At 37.9% G+C, this 27085-nt stretch overlaps 1 protein-coding gene across 1 annotated transcript in view; it reads left to right on the forward strand.

Moving 5' to 3' along the window:
• Positions 1–1837: 1837 nt before the first annotated feature.
• CTNNA1 (catenin (cadherin-associated protein), alpha 1, 102kDa) overlaps positions 1838–27085 on the forward strand; it is a 153337-nt gene continuing 128089 nt past the window's right edge. Inside the window, exons 1-2 of the mRNA XM_010850311.1 lie at positions 1838–2194; positions 3259–3454. Coding sequence (XP_010848613.1) covers positions 2090–2194; positions 3259–3454 — 301 coding nt within the window. The 5' untranslated portion in view covers positions 1838–2089. The remainder of the gene's footprint in view (positions 2195–3258; positions 3455–27085) is intronic.

The raw sequence follows: 27085 nt of genomic DNA on the forward strand, positions 1-27085 counted from the left end.
AATTCATTAGTTTCTTTCTACTTTTAAATGTGGCTGCTAGAAAAATTTAAATTGCATAGGTGGCTTGTATTATATTTCTACCAGACAACATTAGTCTATAAGACTCACTAGACTGCTTAAGGGATCCATGCATTGAAAAAGGCTTAGAATCCCTATGCAGAGGCTTCATTAGACTCAGGTTAAATATTTAATTTTCATTTTTCTCTTGGACAATTAACTTTGCTCAGTTTATATAATACTGGGGCTCTTGAAAAACATCTGGAACTTTTTTTTTTTTTTTCTCATTAAGAATACTTTTTAGGGAATATAGGGCACTTCATATAGGGCACTTCACATGCCAAGGCATGGCATGTGAGGCATGTAATATCAGAGTTGCATTGTTAGCAATGCTAAATTTTGTTACTTAAGGAGATGGCCATTAGATCTCAGTGTTGTAAAGATATGTCTTGCCCCCTTTGTAATTATAGAAGTAAAACCTGTCAGGTGATACTTTGGCACCTTACAAATAGTCTGTTCCCCAGTAGTCCATCACCTAATGGTGTTAATATCCATTGATAGTCCTAGTTTGAATCAGTTATTACATTGGGGTTTACAAAATGGTCATTTTTTAATTCTGTTGTACATTTATGGTACAGAAATTTTCTTCTCACCCCTTTCTTTCCTTTTGAGGATCCTTAGAGCTTCCCCTGTGGCTCAGAGGTAAAAAATCCACCTGCAGTGCAAGAGAACATGGGTTGGGTCAGGAAGATCCCCTGGGGGAAGGCATGGCGGCCCACTCCAGTATTCTTACCTGGAGAATCCCATGGACAGAGGAGCTTGGTGGCCTATGGTCCATAGGGTTGCAAAGAGTTGGACATAATTGAAGCGACTGACCATGCATGGTGATAGGATAGCTAATAGGCAGTTATAGTCATCTTTTTGATATTCAACTTTTGAATTTAGCCAGTGGAGCCCTTGGTTCTTATATCTTTTTAATATGCTCTTGTTAGTCATTGTGTCTTTCCTTGCTTTCTGCACGATAGGATATATCAGACCTGGAATATACCTTTTTTAAAAAAATTTTTTTTAAAGGAATTAGTACTTAATAGAAATAAAGACCTGGGCAGTGAGAATACTATTATTTCTTCCTAAATTTTGTTACTGTAGTTTTTTAAGAGCAGCACAGTATCCCATTTTGTGATTGGTTCTGTGATTTATTTATTTAGTGGTATATTTTTTGAAATATAGGTAGTTTCCAGATTTTAATGACCATATATAGTGCTTTTGTAAACATCATTGTACCCAGGTTTGTCCATGGACCTTCATTTTTCCTTTAGAGTGAAAATCAAGAGGTAAAAATTCATAAGAACGCACCCTTTTAAGATTTGTATTTCTATGAACAGGTTGTTTAGTGTTTACCTCATCTACGTACCTCACCTGTTTTTCTGTTTAATCTTTGAGGCACTGCTTTTAGAAGCAAACACCAACTGCTTGGTATTGTGGCTGAAGTCTTTTCCCTTAGTCTTAAAGCCTCTGTCTAATGGAAGTTTACCTTGACAGTGATACAGTGATACTTGACTAGGTGTGACCTGAAATTTCTTCAGGCTGTGAGTGACAATAGCTGTAGGTGCAGAAGACAGTAGATTGAAGTGTTAGGTTTTAATACAGTAAGATAAGATATTCTCTAAGAGTCCATCAGAAAATGAAGTGAGGTTTACTTTTTAGATAATAGTGTATTATAACCATTGCGGAATAAGACAAATCAGCATCTTCTGTATTAGCCTTCTTTTCCTCGAGCTTTTCATCCTGATTCTAGGTTAGTATGAAAAAACTGGAGGTAGAAGTGCCTTGGTGCCAGAGAAGCCCAAGGGGAAAAGCTCATGATTTGGGAATGCCTTCTTGTAGTACCCATAATGTTTGTAAACTCAAAATCTTATGTGTAAGAGGTTGTAAGAGTTACTGGGCCCTCATGTGCAGGCTGGTAAGAATTTCTTTCATCTTGTGGTGATTGTAACTTTCCTGGTGTAAAAAAGTCCTTGAGTAGGAGAAAATTTTTTATGTTTCATATGTGTGTTTGATATTTGCCTGACTGGCTGTTTCTCTTTCAGAAATGACTGCTGTCCACACAGGCAACATAAACTTCAAATGGGACCCCAAAAGTCTAGAGATCAGGACTCTGGCAGTTGAAAGACTGTTAGAGCCTCTTGTTACCCAGGTAAGAATCTGCAAACAAATACATAGTTGTTATATGGTTCCATAATAGTAGGCCTGGGTAATAAACACAGGGCAAAGTTGTTTAGTTCAAAGCCTTAATTTGAGTGGTTGAGTTTAGGCTGATAGTAATGAGACAGTTTGGCTTCACTAATAATTAAATATTTATGTGTGGATTCATTTAGCCTTTTAGAAATATATTTGATGCCATTTTCTTCAGTCTTGATTGGCAGTAATAGGGGCTAGTGGTATGCAGTGCACACCACTTAATACTTAAAAGTATTTCTAAGAAAGATAGGATATGGAACCTTGACTATTAAGTCTGTTCACCCTGCTTAATACAACTTTTGTTGTCCAGGATCAGTTAGAAGGTCATTTAATTTGAGAGCGTAGGTTTGGTATGTTCTGTTACAAATACAAATATCACAGTGTGATGCCATTTCATTAAAGTGTTAGCAACTTGCTGTGCACATGTAGCATTTTGGCACGTGTATGTGTCTGTGTGAGTGTGAGGGAGACAGACATTGTACTCGAGCACAAAAATGAGAGGTAGTGGCATGGTTGCAGTCACCATCTGCAGTGATTTTGGAGCTCAAGAAAATAAATATTTTAAATATAAATATAAAATAAATATTTTAAAATTATAAGTAAATTATTTTCTTGGGCTCCAGAATTCATTGTTAACCCCTTTCTAAACTTCTTGATGACATAATAGAGACATGTAATTTGTTTATTGTTAGTTTTTAATCTGTAAAATGAAGCTTAAAAACCTAATGATCATGTTTGAGAAATTAAAATATTAATTATAAATCTTAACTTACATATTGAGATAGCTAAATTATTTTGGAAACTAAATATGGCGTATCATTGCTGAATATTTTAAAATATGGAGAGAATTTTATCTTATTTGTTAATACTTACTAGACTCATAAATGTGATGTTTCATTTTACTATGAGTAATTGATTCTTGCTATCTGTAAAGATGTTACTCTTAGTGTGTTTTTTTGTTTTTTTTTTTCTTTTAATTTTAGTTGGCTACAGTTTAATTTTCAAAATTGAAACTTTTAGGTTACAACCTTGGTAAACACCAATAGCAAGGGGCCCTCTAATAAGAAGAGAGGTCGTTCTAAGAAGGCCCATGTTTTGGCTGCATCTGTTGAACAAGCAACTGAGAATTTCTTGGAGAAGGGGGATAAAATTGCAAAGGAGAGTCAGTTTCTCAAGGAGGAGCTTGTGGCTGCTGTAGAAGATGTTCGAAAACAAGGTAGGTCAATACCACTTTTTGTATGGGGAGAGCCAGGCTTTTCTAGAAAAATAATCCTTGAAGGTTACTTTGTGGTCAATATTTTCATTCTTATATATTGCCAGTTGCTCAGGTAACTACAAATATTCACTTATTGGAAATGTATTAAGTTGTACTGGCTTAAGCTTTAATCAGGAGTGATTAACGAACATCTTTTTTGGAGAATCTGAATCCAGTTCTCTCCAATGTTCTAAGTAATAGTTGTAGGAATGTTGTAACACAATTTGATGGGAAATATATGGGGCAGGCTATGGTTTTTCCTGTGGTCATGTATGGATGTGAGAGTTGGACTGTGAAGAAGGCTGAGCGCCAAAGAATTGATGGTTTTGAACTGTGGTGTTGGAGAAGACTCCTGAGAGTCCCTTGGACTGCAAGGAGATCCAACCAGTCCATTCTGAAGGAGATCAGCCCTGGGATTTCTTTGGAAGGAATGACGCTGAAGCTGAAACTCCAGTACTTTGGCCACCTCATGCGAAGAGTTGACTCATTGGAAAAGACCCTGATGCTGGGAGGGATTGGGGCAGGATGAGAAGGGGATGCCAGAGGATGAGATGGCTGGATGGCATCACTGACTCGATGGACGTGAGTCTGGGTGAACTCCGGGAGTTGGTGATGGACAGGGAGGCCTGGCGTGCTGCGATTCATGGGGTCGCAAAGAGTCAGATACGACTGAGCAACTGAACTGAACTGATATGGGGCAGAAGTTTATCTTTTATCCTGCGTAATATGTGTTAATTTGTGCTAAAGATACAGGGGTGATAAAATAGAAAAGTGTTTAGCAATTCTGAAAATAATCTAGACAGTGTCTCTTTCTGTCAGACTGATAGGTTAAATCAGCCATGCATATTTGCACTGGCTTGAGTTTAAAATAATTTAAATGAGAGTTTAAAGGAAACATGTTTTTTTTTTTTTTTTTTAGGAAACATGTTTTGGGAAACTCAGAAGTAATAAGAAGTGAAATGGTAACCCACAGTTTACCAGTGGTTACTGTTAGAAAGACTGCCATCACTATGATGCAATAATCATGATAAGACTTAACTTACTTAAAAAATTTATTTTATATTGGAGTGTAGTTGATTAACAATGTTAGTTTCATGTGTACAGCAAAGTGATTCAGTTATACATGTATCTTTTTTTAATTCTTTTTCCATTTAGGTTATTACAGAATATTGAACGGAGCTCCTTGTGCTTTATAGTAGGTCCTTTTTGCTTATCTAGATAAGAGGACTTTAAATCTGAAAGAATAACTTCTTGACCTGTAATTTTTTGTTAAACTTCTGGTCTAGCAGGAGGACTTCAACAAAAACATAGGTTTTGTTTTGTTTTTTTTTTTTTAGGGCTGTTGGCTATCAGCTAAGGTGAACTGACTCCCATGCTCTGTGCATGTGCTCTACTGGTCTTTGGGAGAGCCTCAGTGGCCTTCTGGCTGACAGCAGCATACATTGTCCATTGGACTCTTAAGTCAGATTCATCCCTGTGACAGTACCCAAAAAGGGCAAGGCATTAAATGGAGATGCTGTCTCCTATTGTTCTGAGTTTGTGAATACATATTTCTAATACTGAAAATGGTGAGATTACTTAAGTTGCATAATCCTAGCTGAGTGGATGTGTTAGTTTTCTCTGGCTGCCATAGTAAATGACTACTAATTTGGTAACTTAGAACAACAGAAATTTATTTTTTTGGCATTCTGGAGGCTAGATATCTGAAATCAAGGTGTCAGCAGGATTCATTCTTGGGGCCTTAGTTGAAGACTGTTCCATGTTCTTTCCTAGCTTCTGCTTTTTGCTGGCAGTCCTTGGTGTTCCTTGACAGGTAGACAGGTCCCTCCAATATCTGGCTTTTTTTGTGACATGGTACTCTCCATGTATCTGTGTTGCCAAGTTCCCTCTTAAGAGGATGTTAGTCATTGAATTGGGGTCCACTCTAGTCCAGGATGACCTCATCTTAATTTGGTTATATCTACAAGGACCCTGTATCTAAATAAAGCCACATTCACAGATTCTGGGAGGATCTAAATTTTGGAGGGATACTGTTCAACCTGGCAGAGTGAATTTTGATTGAATTTAAAGTGATTTAATTGTTTGATTCAGGACCATTTTTGAGCTTTTTGTTGAGGAAATCAGGATGACTGTTATTTCTCTGCCCTCTGTGAGAAAGTTTTGCTTCCTTGGTCTTCTTGCTTCCCCTAATGAAACTCACAGTATTAACAGGTGAATTTGGTCAAGTGCTTATGGGTCTACAGAGACATTTATTTTCAAAATACGTTGAATTGTAACAAATAACTTTTTCCCCCTACTATATATGTTCCTTGTTCCAGAAGTTACTCTGATACACATCTGTAGCAATTGTGATATAATACACCCTCCCACCTCCCAAGCACAGCCCCACCCCTCCCAATTGTGAATGCACATCTAAACTTCAGTTTCTGTTATTATTGTTTGTATCTGAGAAAATTTTTTATGTGGCACTGAATCATAAATGCTATCTGTTCCGGTACAACTTTGCAATTATTTTTGATCTGTTCATGATCTAGTCTCCATAATTTTCCTTCTCCTTGCAGGAAAACAAAACAGAACTAAAACTAAAGCAAATGTATAACTGCCTCCCATCACTGTTACTGTGTCAGATGTGAAAAACTGGAGTGCTTTGCCTTTCTTCTGTTGGCTTACTTTTTTCTTTGGTGAACGTTAACAAATAGTGATACCGTCTCTCTCCTATGACAAATAGAACAAAATACATGGTATGATAATGGTTAAGCACAGATTCTTGAGTCAACCAAACCTTGTAGGTTATGTTGTTGAAGCTGTTTACTCATCATTTGAAACCCTGAAGTGATGTTAATATATGAAGATTCTTTTAACATCTTTTCCTTTAAAAATGAGGCCTAACTTTGACTTTCTTGAATATGTGTTGTACTTAGAGACTCTTACTTAGTTCTGTAAAGAAATAGAATGTGGTGTGGAAGTTACACTATCTACTTTCAAAGCAAAGTCGTAAGGAGAATGTTGTGTTTTCCTATCTCTTTCTCATGGATTATTGACTCCAGGGGAAGCTGGCTAGGTTATGAGGACACTCAGGAGGTCTTGTGGAGAGGATCTGATGTCTCTTGTACCAGTTTACCAAGCATGTAACCAGGCCACCTTAGAAGATCATCCAACTACAGTTAAGTTTCAGATGATGGCAGCCCCAACCAACCCTGAATTCCTGACCCACAGAAAACTTGGGGAGATAATAAATGTTTAAGATACTTACTTGGGGGTAATTTATTGGGCAGGAATATATAATTAATACAAAAACCTTTCCCAGGCCTGCTTTCAGCAATCCTGAGCACTTATGGAAAACTCGGACCTAACTGCTCTGAATTTTACTGGTATATAAAATGTAATTACAATTTATCAAGAACTCCATGGTGGATTGACTAATGAAGTAGAGTTCTTTGCATTTCAAGTCTGTTGCTTATCCACTGGAACATCCTTTAATTGCTGAAGGATGTATAAAAAGATGTTTTTGTTCTGAATCAGTGTGGGCTACTGTCATCCAGTACAAGTTGGCCAAGTAGTAAGGATTTTAGACCGTATTGGCGATAAGGTTTTTCTTAACACTATTGAGTTCAGCAGTTGTGTTGGGAAAGCAGCTATTCAGTGTAAAAACAAACGGGCATGGCTATATTCCAGTAAAACTTATTTATGAAAATGGTGGATTGGCTAGATTTGACCCACAGGCCATAGTTAGCTGACCTCTAATCTAGGGTTAAAGATGTGAGCTTACTGTCTTCGAATAAATAGTTGATTTATGTTCTTATTTATAATGCTTTTGAGCCAAAAATTGAACCTTCTATATCTTTTGAGCTTGTATAAGCCCTGTCTGTGCTCTTCTGTGCAATCGTTAATAATCAGAGACTTGAATGTATGCAGTTTTTCAGCATGACTTAATTTTCTTTTTGTATTTGCCCCTGATTACATGAATAATAAACACAAACATTTGTGAGGACACTAAAACCTTATCATAACACTGTCAGTGGGTAAAACATACACATACATAAATGCAGGGTTGCTTTACCTCAAGACCAGGTGAGTCTCCTGTGGTGGATGGGAGCCAGTTATTAATTGCATGGCCTGCAAACCCCTGTGAAACAGGGGTTTTGTTGTACTGCTTGTCAGCCCAAATTAGTTGTTAACTACCTGATATGGGCTGAAGCTTACATGTGTCTCTTAGAGATAATGTTTTTTGGGGACCCTGCCCACCCTCACATTTCCCACTCTGATTAGGTCATTCTTACCTTTATACTTTTTCTTCCTAGCTCTTGGCACAGTGATAGTTAAATAGCTAGTTACCTTCCCCTCTTAGGCTCTAGCAGCATAGGTTCTATGATGGTCTGGCAATTGTTTTCTGTGGCAGCTATCATGGTGCCTGTCTATGATAGGCACTTAAATGTTTGAGGAAGGTAATTGACTGTTCTCCAAGAAGTATGTGAGAAAAGGTGTTTTCTTAAAAATTAAGATATTTTCGCCCCAGTGCCAAACGTAAGTACTGGGATACTGGTGGAGAATCTTACCTTTAAAAAAAAAAAAAGAGATAATTCACTTAACACAAAATTCACCATTTTAAAATGTATATAATTCAGTGGTTTTTAGTATATTCACCAAGTTGTACAGGTTTACCATTATTTAATTCCAGAACATTTTCACCACTCCCAAAATAAATCTCATACCCATGAGCAGCCTTTCCTTATACATACATACTTTAACAATACCTGTGTGTTGCAAAGAGTATCTAAAAGTATTTCATGGATACTTGAATAGGGCTCTGATGAGAAAAAGAGGGCTCTTAACTGGTTAGGGGACATCCAAGAGGCAGAGATGGGAAAGCCTAATTGACACTTGTTTGAAAAGGGGGGAGACTTTTAAAAAGGAGGACCAGTGATGATAATAATAAATAGGAAGTTAAGTGATGAGGAATGGTTTCTACTAGAACAGTGTTGTTTAATCCATTAGCTACAATTTACAGTCGATCTCAAAGGCCAAGAACAGAGACTTGCCGCTGCATCAGTAACTTCTTCCTTACAGCTCATGGGCATTTCTGGGTGAATGAGGGAGAAGGTCCCAAGAGTCTCAGGTGCACCTTTGTGTATTCTCATATTCTCACACCGCTTCTAAAGATACTCTTCTCAGCAAAGGGGTAGATGATTGGTGAGCTGCAGGTTCACAACAGTGGATTTCCTGGGGAGAAGCTTGTGTTAGGCCAGAGTGGGGAAAGGGCTGGGTGACTATGTGCGGTCTCTTGTGAAGAGAGACTATTTTGGGGAATTCCCTGGAGGGTCATTGGTTAGGACTCTGTGCTTCCACTGTAGGGGGCCTGGGTTTGATTCCTGGTCAAGAAACTAGGATTGAGCATGTAGTGCAGAGTGGCCAAAATAATATTAAAAAAGGAGAGAGAGACTGTCTTCTAGCAGACAGGAGGCTGTTTTTACTGTTTTTTTGTCTTGGAGCTTATAATCAGGACATATGGACATAAAAAATTAATAGCATGAGTAGCATGCAAAGAATGGAATGGAATAAGAATGTACGCATGGGATTAGAAAAGCTTCCTGAAGGTGTACTGGATCTTGAAAGGTAAAAGAAGGGAGGGAGAAAAAGTCATTCAGGTAAGAAAAGCAGCAGACAAAGCAAGATGTGCACAGGGAACCGTGAAGGCTCTGACTGGAGAGGAGTGCTGGGAGGAGAGGTTGGATACAAAAGAGCTTGGAGCTAGGTTTTAGAGGGTGGCTTGGAATGCCAAGTGAAGAAGGGAGAACTATCAGGGAAATGATACCAAGTTAGAGAGTTCTGTGGCTGGAATAGGTCTCCCAGGTTCAGGTTCCCATATACTTAAATATATCTAGTGACACAGGACTTGCACCTCTGGAAGCAGCTTTTTCCAACATGGCTTTGTGTTTATTTTTAACGCCTTTTTCTTCTTAAATTAAACTGAAATATGTCTCCTTAACTTTGTTCCTGTTTTAAGAAGTTCTACCATCTGGATAACATGGACTATGAAAAGAAGTGGTGTTTAGGGAAGATTAGTTTCTCAGGTGTGTACAGGAAGCCTTAAAGGGGTTTGGGGAGAGCCTGGAGGTTGGACTAACAGTCAGGAAACCATTGGGGTCGGGGGAGGTGAGATGTGCTGTTAAGGAAGGAACTGCTGCGACAGATCATGGAAAGGGAGAATTGGCCAGTTGTCATGCAGTCATGCGGTTGCCAAGAGTTGGACACGACTTAGCAACTAAGCGCACGCACACATGCATGCAGGTTTACTGCCAGCTTGGCCTGTATAGATGGCTGCTCTTTATAGATAAAGCTGAGGGACCTGGTATGTGAAAAATTAAAATATCTTCCTCAGACATTAATCACTTAGGGTATATATTGAGGCAGTGTGTGCTACTAAAAACTCCAGGTGAATTACCTAACATTAACATACTCTCATCAACTTAGAGCCACTCAGATTTTGCTGTGCAGTCTTCTGTCAAATGAAAAATTCTGTTACATTGTTTGCTTCAGTGTTTATTTACACTAATAAAAAGTTAAGTAACCGATTTTTTTTTTAACTTTTAATTTTGATTAACAGGGAGTTGCAAATATAGTATAGAGTAGTCCAGTATACCATTTACCCAGTTTCCCTCAATGGTTACATTTTATGGAACTATAGTACTATATCAGCAGCAGGAAATTGACATTGGCAGAGCAATTCTCTGGTTTTAACTTGTGAAGATTTGTACAACCACCTCTGCAAACAAGATATACAACTATTCCATCACCACAAAGCTCTCCCTCTTGATACCTGTTATAGTTATACCCATGTTGCTTACATTCCCCATCATCCCTCACCCTTGGCATCTAATCTGTCTCCATCTCTAATTCTGTCATTTCAAGAGTATTGTATAAATGGAATCATACAATGTATGATCTTTTTAGATTGGCTTTCCCCACTCCCCCCCCCAACACACACACACACACACACACAGAGACACACACACACATACAACTCAACATGCTGCCCTTGAGAGCCCTCCAATGTAGCTTTTTAATTACAGGCAGGTATACTGTGAGTACTCCGTGATGTGGATGTAGCCTGTCTTTTCACCCTCTTAACAAATCTAAGTTTTAAATAGCATACTAAGTTTTTAATTTTGATGAAGTCCAATTTATTGATCCCCCTCTCCCAATGTATGGATCATGCTTTTGGTGTCATGTCTAAGAATTCTTTAACAAGCTTTATTTAGCTCATGAAGATTTTCTCCTATTTTCTTTTAGAAATTCTATGTTTTACTTTTAACTCTGGGCTCATTTTGGATTATTTTTGTATAGCATATGAGGTTTAGGTTGAGTTCTTTTTTCCTTTGTGAACATCTAGTTGTTCCAGTATCATTTGTTGAAAAGAATATTTCAATGAGCTGCTTTTGCACCCTGTTAGAAATCAGTCAGCTGGGGAAAAAAAATCAGTCAGGCTGTACTTGTGTGGGATTATTTCTGGGTTCTCTATTTTCTATTATCTATGTGTCTATCCCTCAGCCAGTGCTCACAATCTTTATTACTGTAGTTATGAGTCTCAAAATTGGGTTGAGTGATTTCTCCCTCTTTATTCTTTTTCTAAATTGTTTTAGCTATTCTAGTGTTTTTTTTTTTTTTTTGCTTTTCCACATAAATCTTAGATAATCTTGTCTACAGAAAATCTGGGATTTTGATAGGGATTACATTAAACTTTGGGGAGAGTCAACATTTTTACTCTGAGTCTTTTATGAACAAAATACATTTTCATCTATTTAGATCTTTTTAAAATTTCTTTCATTGGTGTTTAGCAGCAGGTATATACAATACATATATCCTCTATATTTTGTTAGATTTACATTTTGGGGGGGTTATTATAGTCTTTATTTAGTTTTCTGTTTCTTAATTCCTTGGCTACATATATGCATTTTATTTCTAGCTTATACCATTTTACTGTTTTCTTTTAAAATTTTTAAACTAATTACAGGCATTATTTTTATGATTTACTATAACCTTGGTATTTATAATCTTTAAAACTATATACTTTCTATTGTATCATTTCCCTATTATTGGACTTAGTTATTTTTATGTTTTTGATATAAAAATGCTGTTGTAAGTGAACCCTATATGTATAATGTTTTCCCTTTAAAAAAAATTTGTATCTTTAAGATATATTTCCTGGAGTAGGAATATAGGGGCACAGATCTTTTAAAAAAACATTAAGAGTATATAAAGAAAGAAAGACTATAAAGAAAGCTGAGTGCTGAAGAATTGATGCTTTTGAACTGTGGTGTTGGAGACTCTTGAGAGTCCCTTGGACTGCAAGGAGATCCAACCAGTCCATCCTAAAGGAAATCAGTCCTGAATATTTATTGCAAGGACTGATGCTGAAGCTCCAGTACTTTGGCCACCTGATGCAAAGAGCTGACTCATTTGAAGAGACCTTGACTCTGGGAAAGATTGAAGAGGGGAGGATAAGGGGACCACAGAGGATGAGATGGTTGGATGGCATCACTGACATGATGGACATGAGTTTGAGTAGGTTCCGGGAGTTGGTGATGGACAGGGAAGCCTGGCGTGCTGCAGTCCATGGAGTCGGACTGCAAAGAGTCGGACGCGACTGAGCAACTGAACTGAACTGAAGAGTATATATTTACATGTGTACTCATCTAACCATTCAGAAAGTTTTCTCAGGGACTTAGATTTTAGGACTTCAAAATGTTCTAAATTGTTCTCTAGTAGGGCTTCCAGGTGGCACTAGTGGTAAAGAACGCACCTACCAATGCAGGAGACGTAACAGACATGGGTTCGATCCCTGGGTCGGGAAGATCCCCTGGAGGAGGCCATGGCAACCCACTCCAGTATTCTTGAATCCCATAGACAGAGGAGCCTGGTGGGCTACAGTTCATAGGGTCACAAAGAGTCAGACTCAACTGAAGCGACTTACCACAGCCCAGCATATATGGGGTTATATCTGTCTATATTGCTTAATATTCATATAACCTCACCCATTACAAGATACAGAAACTCAACTCAAACTTGTTTAAACAAAAAGGGACTTTTGGGGTCTTTGTTGTTGTTGAGTTGCTAAATTGTGTCTGACTCTGCAACACCATGGACTGTAGCCCTCCAGGCTCCTATGTCCATGCAGTTTCCCAGGCAAGAATACTGGGGTGGGTTGCCATTTCCTTCTCCAGGGGATCTTCTGACCCAGGGATTGAACCTGTGTCTCCTGCTTGGCAGGTGGATTCTTTACCACTGAGCCACCTGGGAAATTCTTACGAGTTTTAGTTTGGCAATTCCAGCAGTAGATCCAGAGTTCAAGCATAGCCAGATACGACTGACGGCAAGGATGCATGACTTTCTTCCATCAAATTTGTCTCCTTGTGTTTACGTCTATTTCCATATATACATATTGGATAAGATGCCCACCTCTAGTTGGAAGTGGTCATACTAGTTTTTTCATCCCAGCAGATAAAACTTTTCTTAGTGTTTATATCTTAGTCATGGAGAGGACTGGTTAGCTTTGCTTTGGTCATGTTCAGCACTGAAACACTTCCTACTGCCAAAGGAGATTATTTAGCATGTTCACCCCAGGACACAAGGAATGTGGGAGCTCCCCATTCTCCAGAGGAACACAGAATATAATAATAATATGATGTTTAATGAAAACAAATTATCCTTCTTGAAAAGTAATGGGATAGTCCATTAATATTTTTTGCTGTCTTTAGAGGTGTAAAATGCTACTTTCTTTTTTAAAATTTGCATTATTTGCAGTAATTGATGTTGACCATTTCTTTGTGTTTATGAATATATGTGAAACATGATGGTGCTTGTGAGAGTCTCTAGGGCAGTGATAAGTATTTATAAATGATAGTGCTCCTTTGCAGATTTGTTGAATCCCTGTTATTTTTCTTATTGATTTGAATTCTGCCAGGTTTTCAAAAATTGAGATTTGGCTTATTGGCCCGGAGATGCTAATCTTCTAGGTTTCTCATCGCTAGTCTATTGGTATGCAGAGGTAGCATTAACTTGGAGTTGAGAATCAAAACGTGATTGTGTCTGTCTGTAGTGATTTTAATGGTGGGACCTGATTTATGGTAGTCCTTGAAAAGGTGGTTGAGTTCTGTTGAATAGACCAAAGACTGCAGCTAAATCCATGGCTCTTACTGCCTCACAGACTATTTGATTTTTGTTCCATGACTGCCTTGCTACTAAGGTCACCTCTCATGTATGTGTTATTATTCACATGGTGAACAACATGGAAATATCTAGATAATTCACTGTAATAATCCTCTCCAGTATTATCTCTCTAATATTGGAAAAACATTTAATAGTAACACCTACATACCCCTTCTCTCTAAATGGATAGAAGGTGAAAATAAGTAAATTTTTTTACTAAATGTCTTTGTTCAGTAAACAGAAAGCAGACATTTTAATGTTTGGCTTATAGTTTTCCACCTTTTGTGTCTGTTTATGTTAGGCAGTATTTGTGTTAAGATTTTTTTGGAGACTTTTCCAGTTCTGGTTTTGGGATCATAATTCCTTTTCAGGTAAACTTTGATTATAATGCAAGCCCATTATCCTTGAGTAGAAGAAGGACTTTAGCTTATGAGAACAGTCAGTGTTGTTCAGTACTTAGTTGCATTTGTTATAGGAACTGTCTTTTCTGTAGAACGTGTTTTGTCACTTAGAGCAAGAAAGCAGTGTTTATTGGTCTTCTAAAACAATAGTTAAAGCTGTTGAGTTTACCACTTTCTTGTGATTTAGCAGTTATAGTTCATTGGTGACTTGGACTTGTTGCACAAATGTCTTCTTAGCTTTTTTAAATCTTGAAAGTACAGAATTACTTGATAAAATTGTCTTTTAAGGACATTGTCATAAAGAAGGGATAGGCAGTGAGGGTTTTAAATTGGTACTAAGAGATATTCTTTTATTTATCATAGTAATTATGTAGTGAAATTGAGGACAGAGAGGTCTTCTTCCTTGTTATGTGTGTGAATGATTTGTATAAAGGGAGAAAATGGTATATACATATGGAGAAATGCGTGTGCACCCACAGGTATATGTGTGTGAGTGTACGTGTGTGTGTGTATTTATTTTATTGTAAATCTTGGCAAGGCAGTTTTAGGGAAAATAATGATGTATTTTATCCCCGACAAAAGAATATTGAGCACAAGCTGTCAGGCTCTTGAGGCATAATTTTCTCCCTGGCAACTGACTAGTCAGATTGAAGGAGGTGAAAATTGGTCTCCTGTCCAGTGCAGATGTTGACAGCTTTAGACTGATGTACCCACATCTAATATAGGCAGCCTGCAAGATAGATGTTAAAAGGCAGATGTGATCAGGACAAAGCAGCTGTCAGTGACTGTTTCGAGTAGGATTTGAGAGGTAGACAGGAGACAGAGTGAAGTCTGGGCTTGCTAAGTTCATGATGTGAAGACTTGAAACATAGCTTCAAGGAGCTTTGTGTGGGTGTGTGAGAGAGACTGCATTTTAATATGTCTGGTGCTGTTAGTGTGGTTTTATTCAGGTTGGATCATGAGCTGGATCTTATACATGGGCTCTTTAATTTTTCACAGGAGAAAAATGACAAGTATTACTACCCTGGAATATTGAGTACGGGCTTCAAAAAGTGTTAATGATGCTATGGAAGAGCAATAGCAGAGAAACATTTAACATTTTGAAAAAGATTAAATTTAAGTTAATTAGGTTTCCAGATTAGTGTAATCACTTTCTTCATTAAACTTAACAAGAAATCTGCTGATTTTTCTCATACTCTTGCTTTAAGTTCTGCCTTCTCATTTGTTATCCTGTCTTTTCCCCTTGCTATCTCAGTAGATTTTTCATCCTGTTTTCACTGCTTATTTTTCTGGATGTCTCTTTGTGTGTGATCCTGTGATGGCTGTATCTGTTGTTTAAAGGGCTACCAATTCCTACCCTTCATATGTTCCTGAGGACTGTGATTAATTTAAAACTTGTTTATTATTGACCCCTGTTCCTCTACTCTATTTAATCCATTTTCTGTTGCTGTTCATTTAACTTGAGCAGGAAAAGCAAAATATAAATTTCAAAAAATCATTAACTGGTTGTCATCCAAGTGTTTTATGTCTTAAAGTTATCTGTTTGACTTAAATGGTAAGCCTTTGAGGGTGAAGGCTGTATTTTCTTGCATTTGGGATGTGTTAGGGATGCTGTCCACCCCTGGATCACTGTTTTGTGTGAGCATGTGCTATCGCAGAGACTTGGGTTCCGGTGTAGCCATCTTGAGAGTGAGGAAAGGAGAATGAAGTTATTAAATTCTAATGTTTCCTGTCATTTTGAAATTGCTCTTCCCCTTTTTTAAAGTCTTGTTGCTGCTGCTGCTGCTGCTGCTACGTCGCTTCAGTCGTGTCCGACTCTCTGCGACCCCAGAGACGGCAGCCCACCAGGCTCCCCCGTCCCTGGGATTCTCCAGGCAAGAACACTGGAGTGGGTTGCCATTTCCTTCTCCAATGCATGAAAGTGAAAAGTAAAAGTGAAGTCACTCAGTCGTGTCCGACTCTTAGCGACCCCATGGACTGCAGCCTACCAGGCTCCTCCGTCCATGGGATTTTCCAGGCAAGAGTACTGGAGTGGGTTGCTATTGCCTTCTCCAAAGTCTTGTTAAACTCACAAAAATAATAGTACTAACCAGGATGATAATACTTTTAAGATACAGTCGATAGATAATATTCCTGCCTTAATATATTTGTACAGTGTAGCTGAGGAAGTTAGGTACTGAATTTTTGACTTTGGCCTGACTTCAACCATGATATAGAAAAGTGGTTTCTACTAGTTAATTTCTTAAGAAAGTGATTCCAAGTTGAAATGCATGTTATGCATTTATTTGAATGTGTAATCAGGAAGTAAGTGCCTCTCTTTGGAGTGTTTTTGAATAGCAGCAGGGCACACTTGAATTAGTAAGGAAAATGAGAACATGAATATGTGTGGTACTCTATTTTAATTTTTTTAAAAAATCCATTCTGTCTAGTAGAAAAAGTAGAAATTCAAAACTCCTTTTCTTACCCACAGTGGATAGAGAAGGGTGTAGTTTGAGAGTTTTTCTAGGTGTTCCCTGAACTGATTCAGATGGACTTACAGTATTTAAATAACATGATATTAAGTATTCTGGGTTGATTTTCTAAAGATAAACAGTTTTGTGGATTAAAAATGGCATCCCAGGAAAATGAAGAGAGATGCCATTAAAAAGGTCATCTGTCAGAAATTCTTCGAATCATGGTCAGTTTTTCTATAACTATGGAGTTGTCATTCAGGGCTCTGTGGTTTTTGCCAAATATCCCTCATTGATGAATGGAAAGGTGAAGGCGAAGAGGATTAACTGTTTTATTCATGCTCATCTGAGTGTCATAGGGCGTGTGAATTATGCCAGATATATTCCACCATTTGGTTCCTTCCCATAAGTACTATGTTATAAAATCTATTTTTCGTTGCAAGTGTACTGCCAGTTTGTCTTCATTGATGAGCATGGAAGATGTCTTACTCTATTACCAGATCATGGAAAATGAATTTAAAAATTTTGAGGACTGGGGGGAAGGGATTGGGACAGGTTGGAAAATGCATGCTAATCCTTGATTATCTTGAAGTTGGCAAATAACTTTATGAAGACTTGGTCCTGTCAGTTTATTATTTTATAAAAAGAAAGTTGGTGGAATGATAAATAAAAACAGTTATCAGTTTTTGGTGAGATCCTTTAATCAGATAAATTTAGAAAATTTGGTATAAAATAAGTTTTATCAGTGGAACTAAAGTGATAAAAAAGTAACTTTCAAGAATTAGGAATCCTGTGATAGGAAAGTTCTAGGTATTCAAATTTAGGGTTGGTTTTTTTTTTTTTTTGCTTTCTACTGTGTTAAAATGCTCATCTGTTAAGTACAGGGCAGTTTGTAACAGACTTAATTGTGATGTTGGTTGCTTGGTTTTTTTTTTTTTTTTCCTCTTCTTCCTCTGGATGCTCTGGGTAGAACTAAAAAATTCCTTTAGCAAAAGTTAATTTTCTCCAGTTAACATGTTTTTGATAGAGCAAAAAAAGGACTAAAAATCAGTTATAGTTTTGTTGTTACCCATAGATGAAGTCAATGGTTAATATTTTAATCTAGACCCTTCCAGTTTAAAAAAAAAACAGAAACATTATTTGGCCTTAGTTGTGGTATGTGGGATCTAGTTCCCTGACCAGGGATCAAACCCGGGCCCCATGCATTGGGAGTGCGGAGTCTTAGCCAGACCACCAGGGATGTCTGCATTTTTTTTGCCACTTAAATTATTTAGTTTTTTAATTGAAGGATAATTGCTTTATAGAATTTTGTGGTTTTCTGCCAAACATCTACAAGAATCAGCCATAGCTATACCCATGTCTTTGATGAATGTACTGACATATGGGTAGAATTATGTTTTGCTTAATTTTACTTTTTTCGCTTAATGGATCCTGAACAACTTTCAGTATCTTTAAGTACTCTACTGTAACATAAGTTTTAATGGCTGAATAATACCCTCTATGGAGTAGTATGATTTAAGGAGGTTATTTTGAACCTGAAAACTAATGACTCCTCTTTAAATATTGTTATGACCAGAGTTTTAGTCACTTTTCAGAAATCTAAAAGGAGTGTGATAAATAGGGCAGTTTTAAAGACTGAACCTGCCAATGTTAACAAGGATAGTATGAGATATCTGAGAGGATGAAAAATTTTAGCCAGTTAAAATCATTTTGAAATGAAGAGATCAAAGTGGCTTGAGCAAGTCATCCAGGAAATTAGTGGGAGAGGGGGAATCAGAATTCCACATATGGTCATGAAATTGATCATGAAATGAATAAATAATTGGAACATCTTTAAGATGATAAATGGCTTTAAACTCTTCTCCTGGACACCTCTGTTGTTTTAACACTGAACTGTATTTGTTGGGCTTCAAAAGCATATTTGGGTGGATGTTTTAAAATACCTTTTTTTTTTTGGATCTGGCAGTTGATAAAATATGCTTTTATAAAACGTTCTGTTTAAGAAATGTCTATTAAGGTCTGTATAATAATTGAACTTCTCCTGCAGCAACTCAACAAAAAATAATGACAGTGAGACTGGGGCTGCAAATGGGCCCCCTCTTTATTTTACTCCTTGCTTTTCCATATTTTGGATAAGCTTCTCAAGATAGCTGATTATACAAAGCTTTTATTTCATAATGTATGCTAATTTTCCTTTTTTGCACTGACACTAGTAGCCATGGGATTTTTTTTATACTTCTAAAAAAAGAAATTTTGCATATAGGCTGTTTTGGAGTGTTTTAAGTTACTCTTTTTTAGGAAAACCTGAGTTTCATGTGTCACAAACATGAATTAAGGATATTTTACATTTTAAAATCATTTGAAGACTTTTTTATTTAAAAATACATTGATTTTAGAAAGTTCAAAAAGAAAACCCACAGAGTAGAAAATAATCACCCATCGTGCTATACAACCTGATGATAAACCACCTGTGTTAGTATTTTCATGTAGGTTGAAACACCTCCCCCATCCCACCCTAATGATGTAAACACATTGTGATTTCTGTTCTTATTGTGCATACAGATTCTTGTATATCTGTGATTTAAGATGGAAATTTAAAAAAAATTCTTTTTTTTTTCATTAATAAAGATACCTGAAGTTGGGTGGATTATGTAATTTACAGAAGATAAACCATGTTCCTTTGCTGGGCTGGCAGAGTTCTTTTTTTCTGGACCTAAAGGTAGTAAAAGTTCTGGCCAAGGAACATATTAGAAGTATCCTTCAGTTCAGTGCAGTCCAGTCTCTTGGTCATGTCCAACTCCTTGAGACCCCACGGACTGCAGCATGCCAGGCCTCCCTGTCCATCACCAACTCCCAGAGTTTACCCAAACCTTAGTATTGTTTTTGGGAGAAGTATAACTGTATCTTTTGAGTCTCCTTGGATGTTTAGTGAAGTGAAGTTGCTCAGTCGTGTCCGACTCTTTGCGACCCCATGGACTGTAGCCTACCAGGCTCCTCCCTCCATGGGATTCTCCAGGCAAGAGTACTGGAGTGGGTTGCCATTGCCTTCTCCAGGGGATCTTCCCTGACCCAGGGATCGAACCCAGGTCTCCCGCGTTCCAGGTAGACGCTTTAACCTCTGAGCCACCAGGGAGCCCCTTGGATGTTTATCCAAGAGAAATATAACTTTATCTTTTGAGTCTCCTTGAGATGTTTCCATAGCTAAATTTCTGAGGACTTGGTATCCTCTGCTATGGCATTGTGATTGGAAGCCATTCTTATGGTATGGCATGGGCTTTTGGGGATGAGAAGTTGTAAATAGGATATAGGAGGAAGATGACAGATTTTTACAAATTTAGAGGAACTTCAGATTGGCTTAATTCCCGCCTTACCCCTCCCCTGGGGTCTCTCCCTCTCTTAATTCTAAAAATCAGATGGAAAAGCTAAAATACCCAGCTGTGCATGCATGTTAAGTCAGTTCAGTCATGTTTGACTCTGCGCAACCCCATGGACTGTAGCCCACCAGGCTCCTCTGTCCATGGGGTTCTCCAGGCAAAGAATACTGGAGTGGGTTGCCATGCCCATCTCCAGGGGTATCTTCCCAACCCAAGGATTGAATCTGCATCTCTTACATCTCCTGCTTTGGCAGGCAGGTTCTTTACTACAAGCACCACCTGGGAAGCCCCCAGCAAGGGTAACTATAGCTTTGCTTGTAGTTATCACAAAAGGATCAGTTTTTACCACTTTCTGCACTATGGAGACTGGAGTGAAGGAGGCACCTCTTTTACTGCTTCATCACTACAAATTAAAAGTCAATTTTTCCTTCATCATTTAGGAAACTTGCTAACATGACCTTATTTCTGAAAATTAAGAAATGATTGATGTGAGAGCAATGACAATGTTCTGAATAGTTTTAAGAATTGGAGAAGGTAGGTGGGAAAGTGGAAGGGGCACAGAAATAATTGTTGAGCTTTGTATTTATTACCTCATTTAATTTTCAAAACAGCCCAGTGGGGGTGGGAGAAAGTATTCTGATTTTACAGAAGAGAAAACAGAGCTGAAGCAACCTGAAGTGAAGTGAAGTCACCCAGTCATGTCCGACTCTTTGTGACCCCATGGACTATAGCCTATCAGGCTCCTCTGTCCATGGGATTTTCCAGGCAAGAGTACTGGAGTGGGGTGCCATTGCCTTCTCCAGGGGATCTTCCCCTACCCAGGGATGGAACCTGGGTCTCCTGTATTGTGGGTAGATGCTTTATCCTCTAAGCCATCAGGGAAGCAACCTGAGGTTACCCCAAATAGCCAAGTTGGGATTCAGACCAAGTTCAAATATCTTGTTTGCTCTATGCCAGACAGTGTTCGGAGAGAAGTGTATATTCACTAACATAGCTACATCCTTTGTTTTAAAGGAGCAATATAATCTCTGATAATATCTCATGTTTCCTAGGCTTAAGTTTTCTAACTTAATAAGCCTTCTCTCTCTGTTTTTTTCTTTTCCTGTCTGTATGTGTGTGTCTGTTTCTTGTACACACACACACACTTTTCTAGCCTGTCGTTTCCCCATAATTTTTTATAAGTTAAGATTGTTTTGGAGGGAATTTACTCAAGGTATTTGCTTCAGAAGGCCTTTATTTTGTCCTGTTCTAATGTAGAACTGTGGTTTTTAGTTTACTTTATTTACAGTTGCCCTTTGTTCTTGTTTTGAACTCCAGAGGAGCTTAACTTTTATCCCCAGCTTAGTTAGGGGAAAATTCCAGGGAACGGACTTGTTGACAGATCTGTTTTTACTGTTGATGGAACAGTAGTAGTGCATTCTCTTAAGTTCCATGTCCATTATATCTTGGCTAATAAGAGATGCCAAGTAGTAGGCTCTATAGACAATTGAGTCACGGGTAGAAGACCAGCTATATTCTCAACCTGTACTGCTGACTGTGAGCAGTCTGTCTCAGTTTTCCTAGTTTGCCTTTTTTGTGTACAGAAAGTGCATGTGGTAACTTTTACATGTCTGCATTGTAAACTAATTGAGAGTTACATTTTATTGTTTTTAACTTATTAACCATCAGTTCAGTCTCAAAGTGTCATGTTCCTTTTATAGAGATAACCATTTAGCAGGAATTTGAGCCCCCTGCTGTAAAGCTAAAGAGATATTTTCATATTTGTTTATAGTTTTGTGAGCAAAAAAACATGTATGTTTTAATGCATCATACAGTATGTTTCTCATGTATATTTTCATTCCTGATAACGTATGTTTAGCTATGAAGTTAAAGATTTGCCATTATGGTTGTGAGCTAAGAGAGATGAGGGTGGATGTGAATGTATTTACTTTGATTCTTCCTTTCAGTTCCACTTACGTGTTACCTGACTTGATACTATTTTGGAATGATACCATGCTAGCTGTAGAGGCATGAAATTGTTTAAGAGGAACTTGGGTCAGAATGAGAATTTGGAAGGAGCGGGTTACAGTGCAAAAAGAAATTAGAGCTGGGAATAAATTGGTGGATTATTACAGTGAGATTAAGTAATTAAAGTTAAATTTAAATTTTAAGACTTTATACTTGTCCATTTGAATGTAAGCTAATCATTAAATAGTTTTGATTCATTTAGATGGTCTGTAGCTTTAAGAATCTACTTTCAGTTCATCCTGTTTGGCTCACTCTGGGCCTTTAGTTCTTCCCACAGTTCTTTCATTTACCTCAGGTTAATTCCCTTTTTCATTTTCTATAGCAGCTGCTTCAGAGTTTCTTCCACTCTCCTCAAACCCTCATTTCCATTTCCATCTTCAGTTTTTTAGGAGAGCTTCATTTACTGCCTCTGAGAAAACAGATTCTCTAGCAGTGCTGAACTTCATACTGCCAGGAAGCCTCTGCTTTCACTTCTTACCCAAGGGTACAAGAACCATGGCTCTCACTTCCTCCTGTGGTCCTGATGATGTGTGTTCCCTGATCTAGAATCTTCATTCTTTAATATGTGTCTTTAGTGTCATTTTGCATCCTTTCCCTGCTCAATCTGTCTGTAACTAATTCCAATAGCAATAAAAAGGATAGTATGTGAGTGCAGGCACTGTTCTAACCCCTCTCCTAAACACTGGGTTTCATATGCCTGGGAAGTTGATAGAGGCAGTTCTCACTTTGCATATATCCAGTGTGCTCAGATTTGTTACCACAGTTTAGTATTACCAGTCCTCCAATAACATGGTTCAGATATTAGTGTATTAGCTGAGTGATTGCATAAAGTACAGACTTTGCTGCTGTGAAGTGTACAAATCATTACATAAATAAAAGGTGTGCATCGAGATCACTGACGAATCATGTTCCTTCTTTCATGGTCTGTTAGTGATTGATCACTGCAACTGTTCAGTTCATGCAATGTGTAATTGCATTGCCTCCTTGTATCTCGGTGATAAACCCACGTGAGCCATTTTATAAGAGAGCCTTGAAGGAGGGAATTTGCAAAGATGAAAGTGCAGCAAGGAAAGGGAAAGTAATAAATCCAAGTTACAGAAGGAATTTGCTGCCTGAGGAAATGTTGACAGTGCTGCTGTTTAAGAAAGTTTAGATACTCAGAGTAACTTTGTGAAGGCTAACTCTAAGTGAGATAAGTAGTTGTGATGAAAAGGATAATGATGTCCAAGAGGAAGTGATGTCATCAAAACTTTCACATTAAAGGGACTCTTGGAGATAGTTCATGACTGTGAAAGTGCAAAGGATAAAATGTTTGAAACTGATCCAGACTTAGAAAGAAATAGGATAATTTGTGAAGTGAGAAAAAATGCGCACTCTGTATCATGTTGAAAAAGGTGATCATTTTTCAAAAACTACTTTTGAGTAGTTTTCATACAAGGAAACATTTTAGTTCTCAGTGTTCATAATGTTTTAAGCTACATATTAAATAAATACTAGTTGTACGATTTTAGTTTCATTTCTCTGTATGTATATGTGTGTGTGTATGTGTGTGTGTGTATAAGGAATAGTAAGCTTTTAACTGTTTAAGAGAAAATTTTGAAGATCACAAGACAGTTGTGATTTTTCCCATTGGTAATTAAGATCATATTGCATTGTTTCAGTTTGTGTGATCATTTTTATAGACCTGCACTACTGTGCAAAGTGAGGGTCACCTGTATTATTTGTTACACAACTGTGGAAACTGAATTGGTAGTGGTGAAGCTACAGTTTCTGTCTGACTTGTAAATTCATGATCATACTCTCTTCCATTCTACTCCTGCTGCTGCTACTGCTAAGTCACTTCAGTTGTGTCCGACTCTGTGCGACCCCAGAGACGGCAGCCCACCAGGCTCCCCCGTCCCTGGGATTCTCCAGGCAAGAACACTGGAGTGGGTTGCCATTTCCTTCTCCACATTCTAATCCTGCACAAAATAAAATTTTTTGTTAATAGGCTGTTGATTTTTCTTCCTAGGAGCAGATTCTTGAAAGAACAGTTTTATTTCTAACTGGTTCTGTTACCCATTAGATCTGGCTTTTGTACCTCCCCCAGTCCCTCTTCCTCATTACCTCCACTGGCTTTCTTGGCCTTCCAAGATCATTTTAGAGTTCATCTACCCTAGGGTCTTTACTTGATGTTTCCTCTGCTTGGAATCTTGCCTTGAGACAGCCACATCCCTCCTGTGCTGCGTTTTTCAAGACTCCTCAAGTGTACCTTTTCATTGAGACCTTCCTAGATCCCCATTTTAAATTGTATCTTATATCCCCTTTCTCTGTCCTTTCTTTTACTGCCCCTTCATAATTGATTTATTTATTATGTTTGTTATCATTCCTTCAAATTAAATTGTAGGCTCCCTAGAACCAGGAATTTTTGTCTGGTTAATTTCTATACCAAGTGTTTAGTGCCTGGCTCATAGCCCGCACTCAGTAAACACTTGCTGAAAAAAGGCAAGAACGCCCTTGAGGAGCATTGTTGGACAGATTTAAATACTCAGGAAATGCAATGAAGATCTTTTCTCTGTCTTCTCATTGTGTTTTGCCTAATGGTAATAATGTCTACCAACCCTGTATTATCTGCCAGTGCAAGGTAATAAAGTAGGCCTTTTATATGTGTTATTAGTTGACCCTCACAGCAAGGTACCCTCTACATATTTCAAAGGAAGAAACGGGCTATGGAGTTTAGTCACATAGCTGGTAAGTGTCAAAGTCAGACCTTAAGTTAACCTCTAACTCCACAGTGAGTACACTTTTAGGTCACTGCATTTAATACTCTTCTTTGTCTTTGTTTATTGAGTCATAATTCACATAGCACAAAATTCCCTCTTGTAAAGGATACAAATTCACTGGTTTTTAAGTGTATTTACAAGGTTATAAAGGCCATCGCCACTATGTGATTCCAGAACATTTTCATTACCCTAGAAGGAAACCTCAAACCTATTAGCAGCTAGTAATCCTCAGTCTTTCTTTCTGCCCCAGCCCCTGGCAACGGTGATAGTTTCTGTCTCTATGGATTTACCTATTGTGAACATTTTATATAAGAGGAGTACTACAATATATGGCTTTTTGTGACAGGCTTCTTTCACTTTGCATAATGCTTTGAGGGTTCATCTGTGTTGTAGCATGTCTCAGTATTTTATTCCTTTTTATGGCTAAATATTTGATTGTGTAGATGCACCACATTTTCTTTATCTATTAGTTGATGAGTGTTTGGATTGTTTCCATATGTCAACTGTTAAGAATAGTGCTTCTGTAAACATTCATATATTTGTTTTTGTGTAGGCATTTGTTTTCAGTTCTCTTGGGTATATACCTAGAAGCAGAATTGATGGATCACATGGTAATATATAGATAGCATCACTGACTCAGCGGACATGAATTTGAGTAAACTCTGAGAGATAGTGAAGGACAGGGAAGGCTGGCGTGCTACAGTCCGTGGGGTTGCAAGGCATCGGACATGACTTAGAAACTGAAGAACTATGGTAACTCTGTATTTAACCTTTTGAGGAACTGCTAGTTTGTTTTCCAAAGTGGCTGTACTATTTTATATTCCCACCAGTGGGCTGTGAGAGTTCAAGTTTCCCTGTATCCTCACGAACATTTGTTGCTGTTTGTCTTTTTTAAAGATGGACAGAACTTAGCAACTAAACAGCAACAACAATCCTAGTAGATATGAAGTGATATTCCGTGATTTTGACATGCTTTGCCCTTAGAGCAGTTGAGATTGAGTATCTTTTCATGTGCTTATTAGCCATTTACGTATCTTCTTTGGAGAGATGTGGTATAATTCCCTTGCCTATTTTAATTAGTTAATTTATTTTTGGCCACACCACACAGCATGTGGGATCTTAGTTCCTCCACCGGTGGTTGAATCCATACCTCTTGCATTGGAAACTCTGAATCTTAACTACTGGACTGCCAAGGAAGTCCCCCTTTGCTTATTTTAAATAGGATTTTTTGTATTTTAATGTTGATTTAAAGAGTACCTTTTTTGATACGCATTTTCCTTTTTTTAAAATGATTTTTGGCTGTGCTGGGTCTTTATTGCTGTGTGGGCTTTTCTGTAGTTGTGGTGAACTGGGGCTACTCTCTAGTTGCAGTGCGAGGGCTTCTCATTGCTTTGGCCTTTCGTTAAAGAGCATAGGCTCTAAGGCCTGTGGGTTTTAGTAGCTGTGGCACCTGGGCTCTAGAGCACAAGCTCAATAGTTGTGGCACATGGGCTTAGTTGCTCTGTGGCCTGTGGGATCTTCCTGGATCAGGGATTGAACCTGTCTCCTGCATTGGCAGGCAGATTCTTTACCACTGAGCACCAGGGAAACCCAAGACTTCTTTATGTCTTATTGGTACTTTGATCCTTATCAGCACCCCAGATTTTCTCCCATTCTGTGGGTCTTTTTACTTTCTTGAGCCTGTCCTTAAAAACACAAACATTTTACATTTTGATGATGTTCAGTTTGTGTCTTTTTTCTTCGTTGTTTGTACTTAATGTGTTATATCTAAGAAACTATTGCCTGATTGGAGGTCTTGAAGATATATCAATGTTTTCTTCTAAGTGTTTTATAAATGTAGCTCTTAAATTTGGTTTTGATCTATTTTGAAAGTATATGATACGAGTTTGGGGGTCAGGCTTCATTTTGTTGTATGTGGATATTCAGTTGTCCTAGCACTATTTGTTAAAAATATTTTTTCCCCTTTATTGAATGGTCTTGGCAGCCTTGTTGAAAATTAGTTCATCATATTTCTGAATTCTCTCCTGATGATCTACATGTATATATTTGACTTTGTTGACCACTTTCGTATGCAAATACTTCTTGATTTTGACAGTTTATCATCTTGGGTCTCCTTGTTTCTCTTGTCATAGAGTCTTCCTTCCCTTACTACTAAATCCACAGTCTAAAGGACTCCAGTTTTTTTTTTTTAAAATCTTCCCTGGTTCATGTGCACACGTTTAGTATGTTCTGGCTCTCTTCTCCATCTCAGGACTGGTGTACCTTGAATTCTTTAAGTGATCTTCCAAGTGATCTTCTTTTCCTTCACTTCTTTTTTTTTTTTTTTTGGTGGGAGTGCCATGCCAATGAGCTTGTGTTGAACAGACAACAGGTAAATGAGTTAGATCGGGAG

Source organism: Bison bison, unplaced genomic scaffold (assembly GCF_000754665.1).
Source record: "Bison bison bison isolate TAMUID 2011002044 unplaced genomic scaffold, Bison_UMD1.0 scf7180017864291, whole genome shotgun sequence".
NCBI lineage: Eukaryota > Metazoa > Chordata > Mammalia > Artiodactyla > Bovidae > Bison > Bison bison.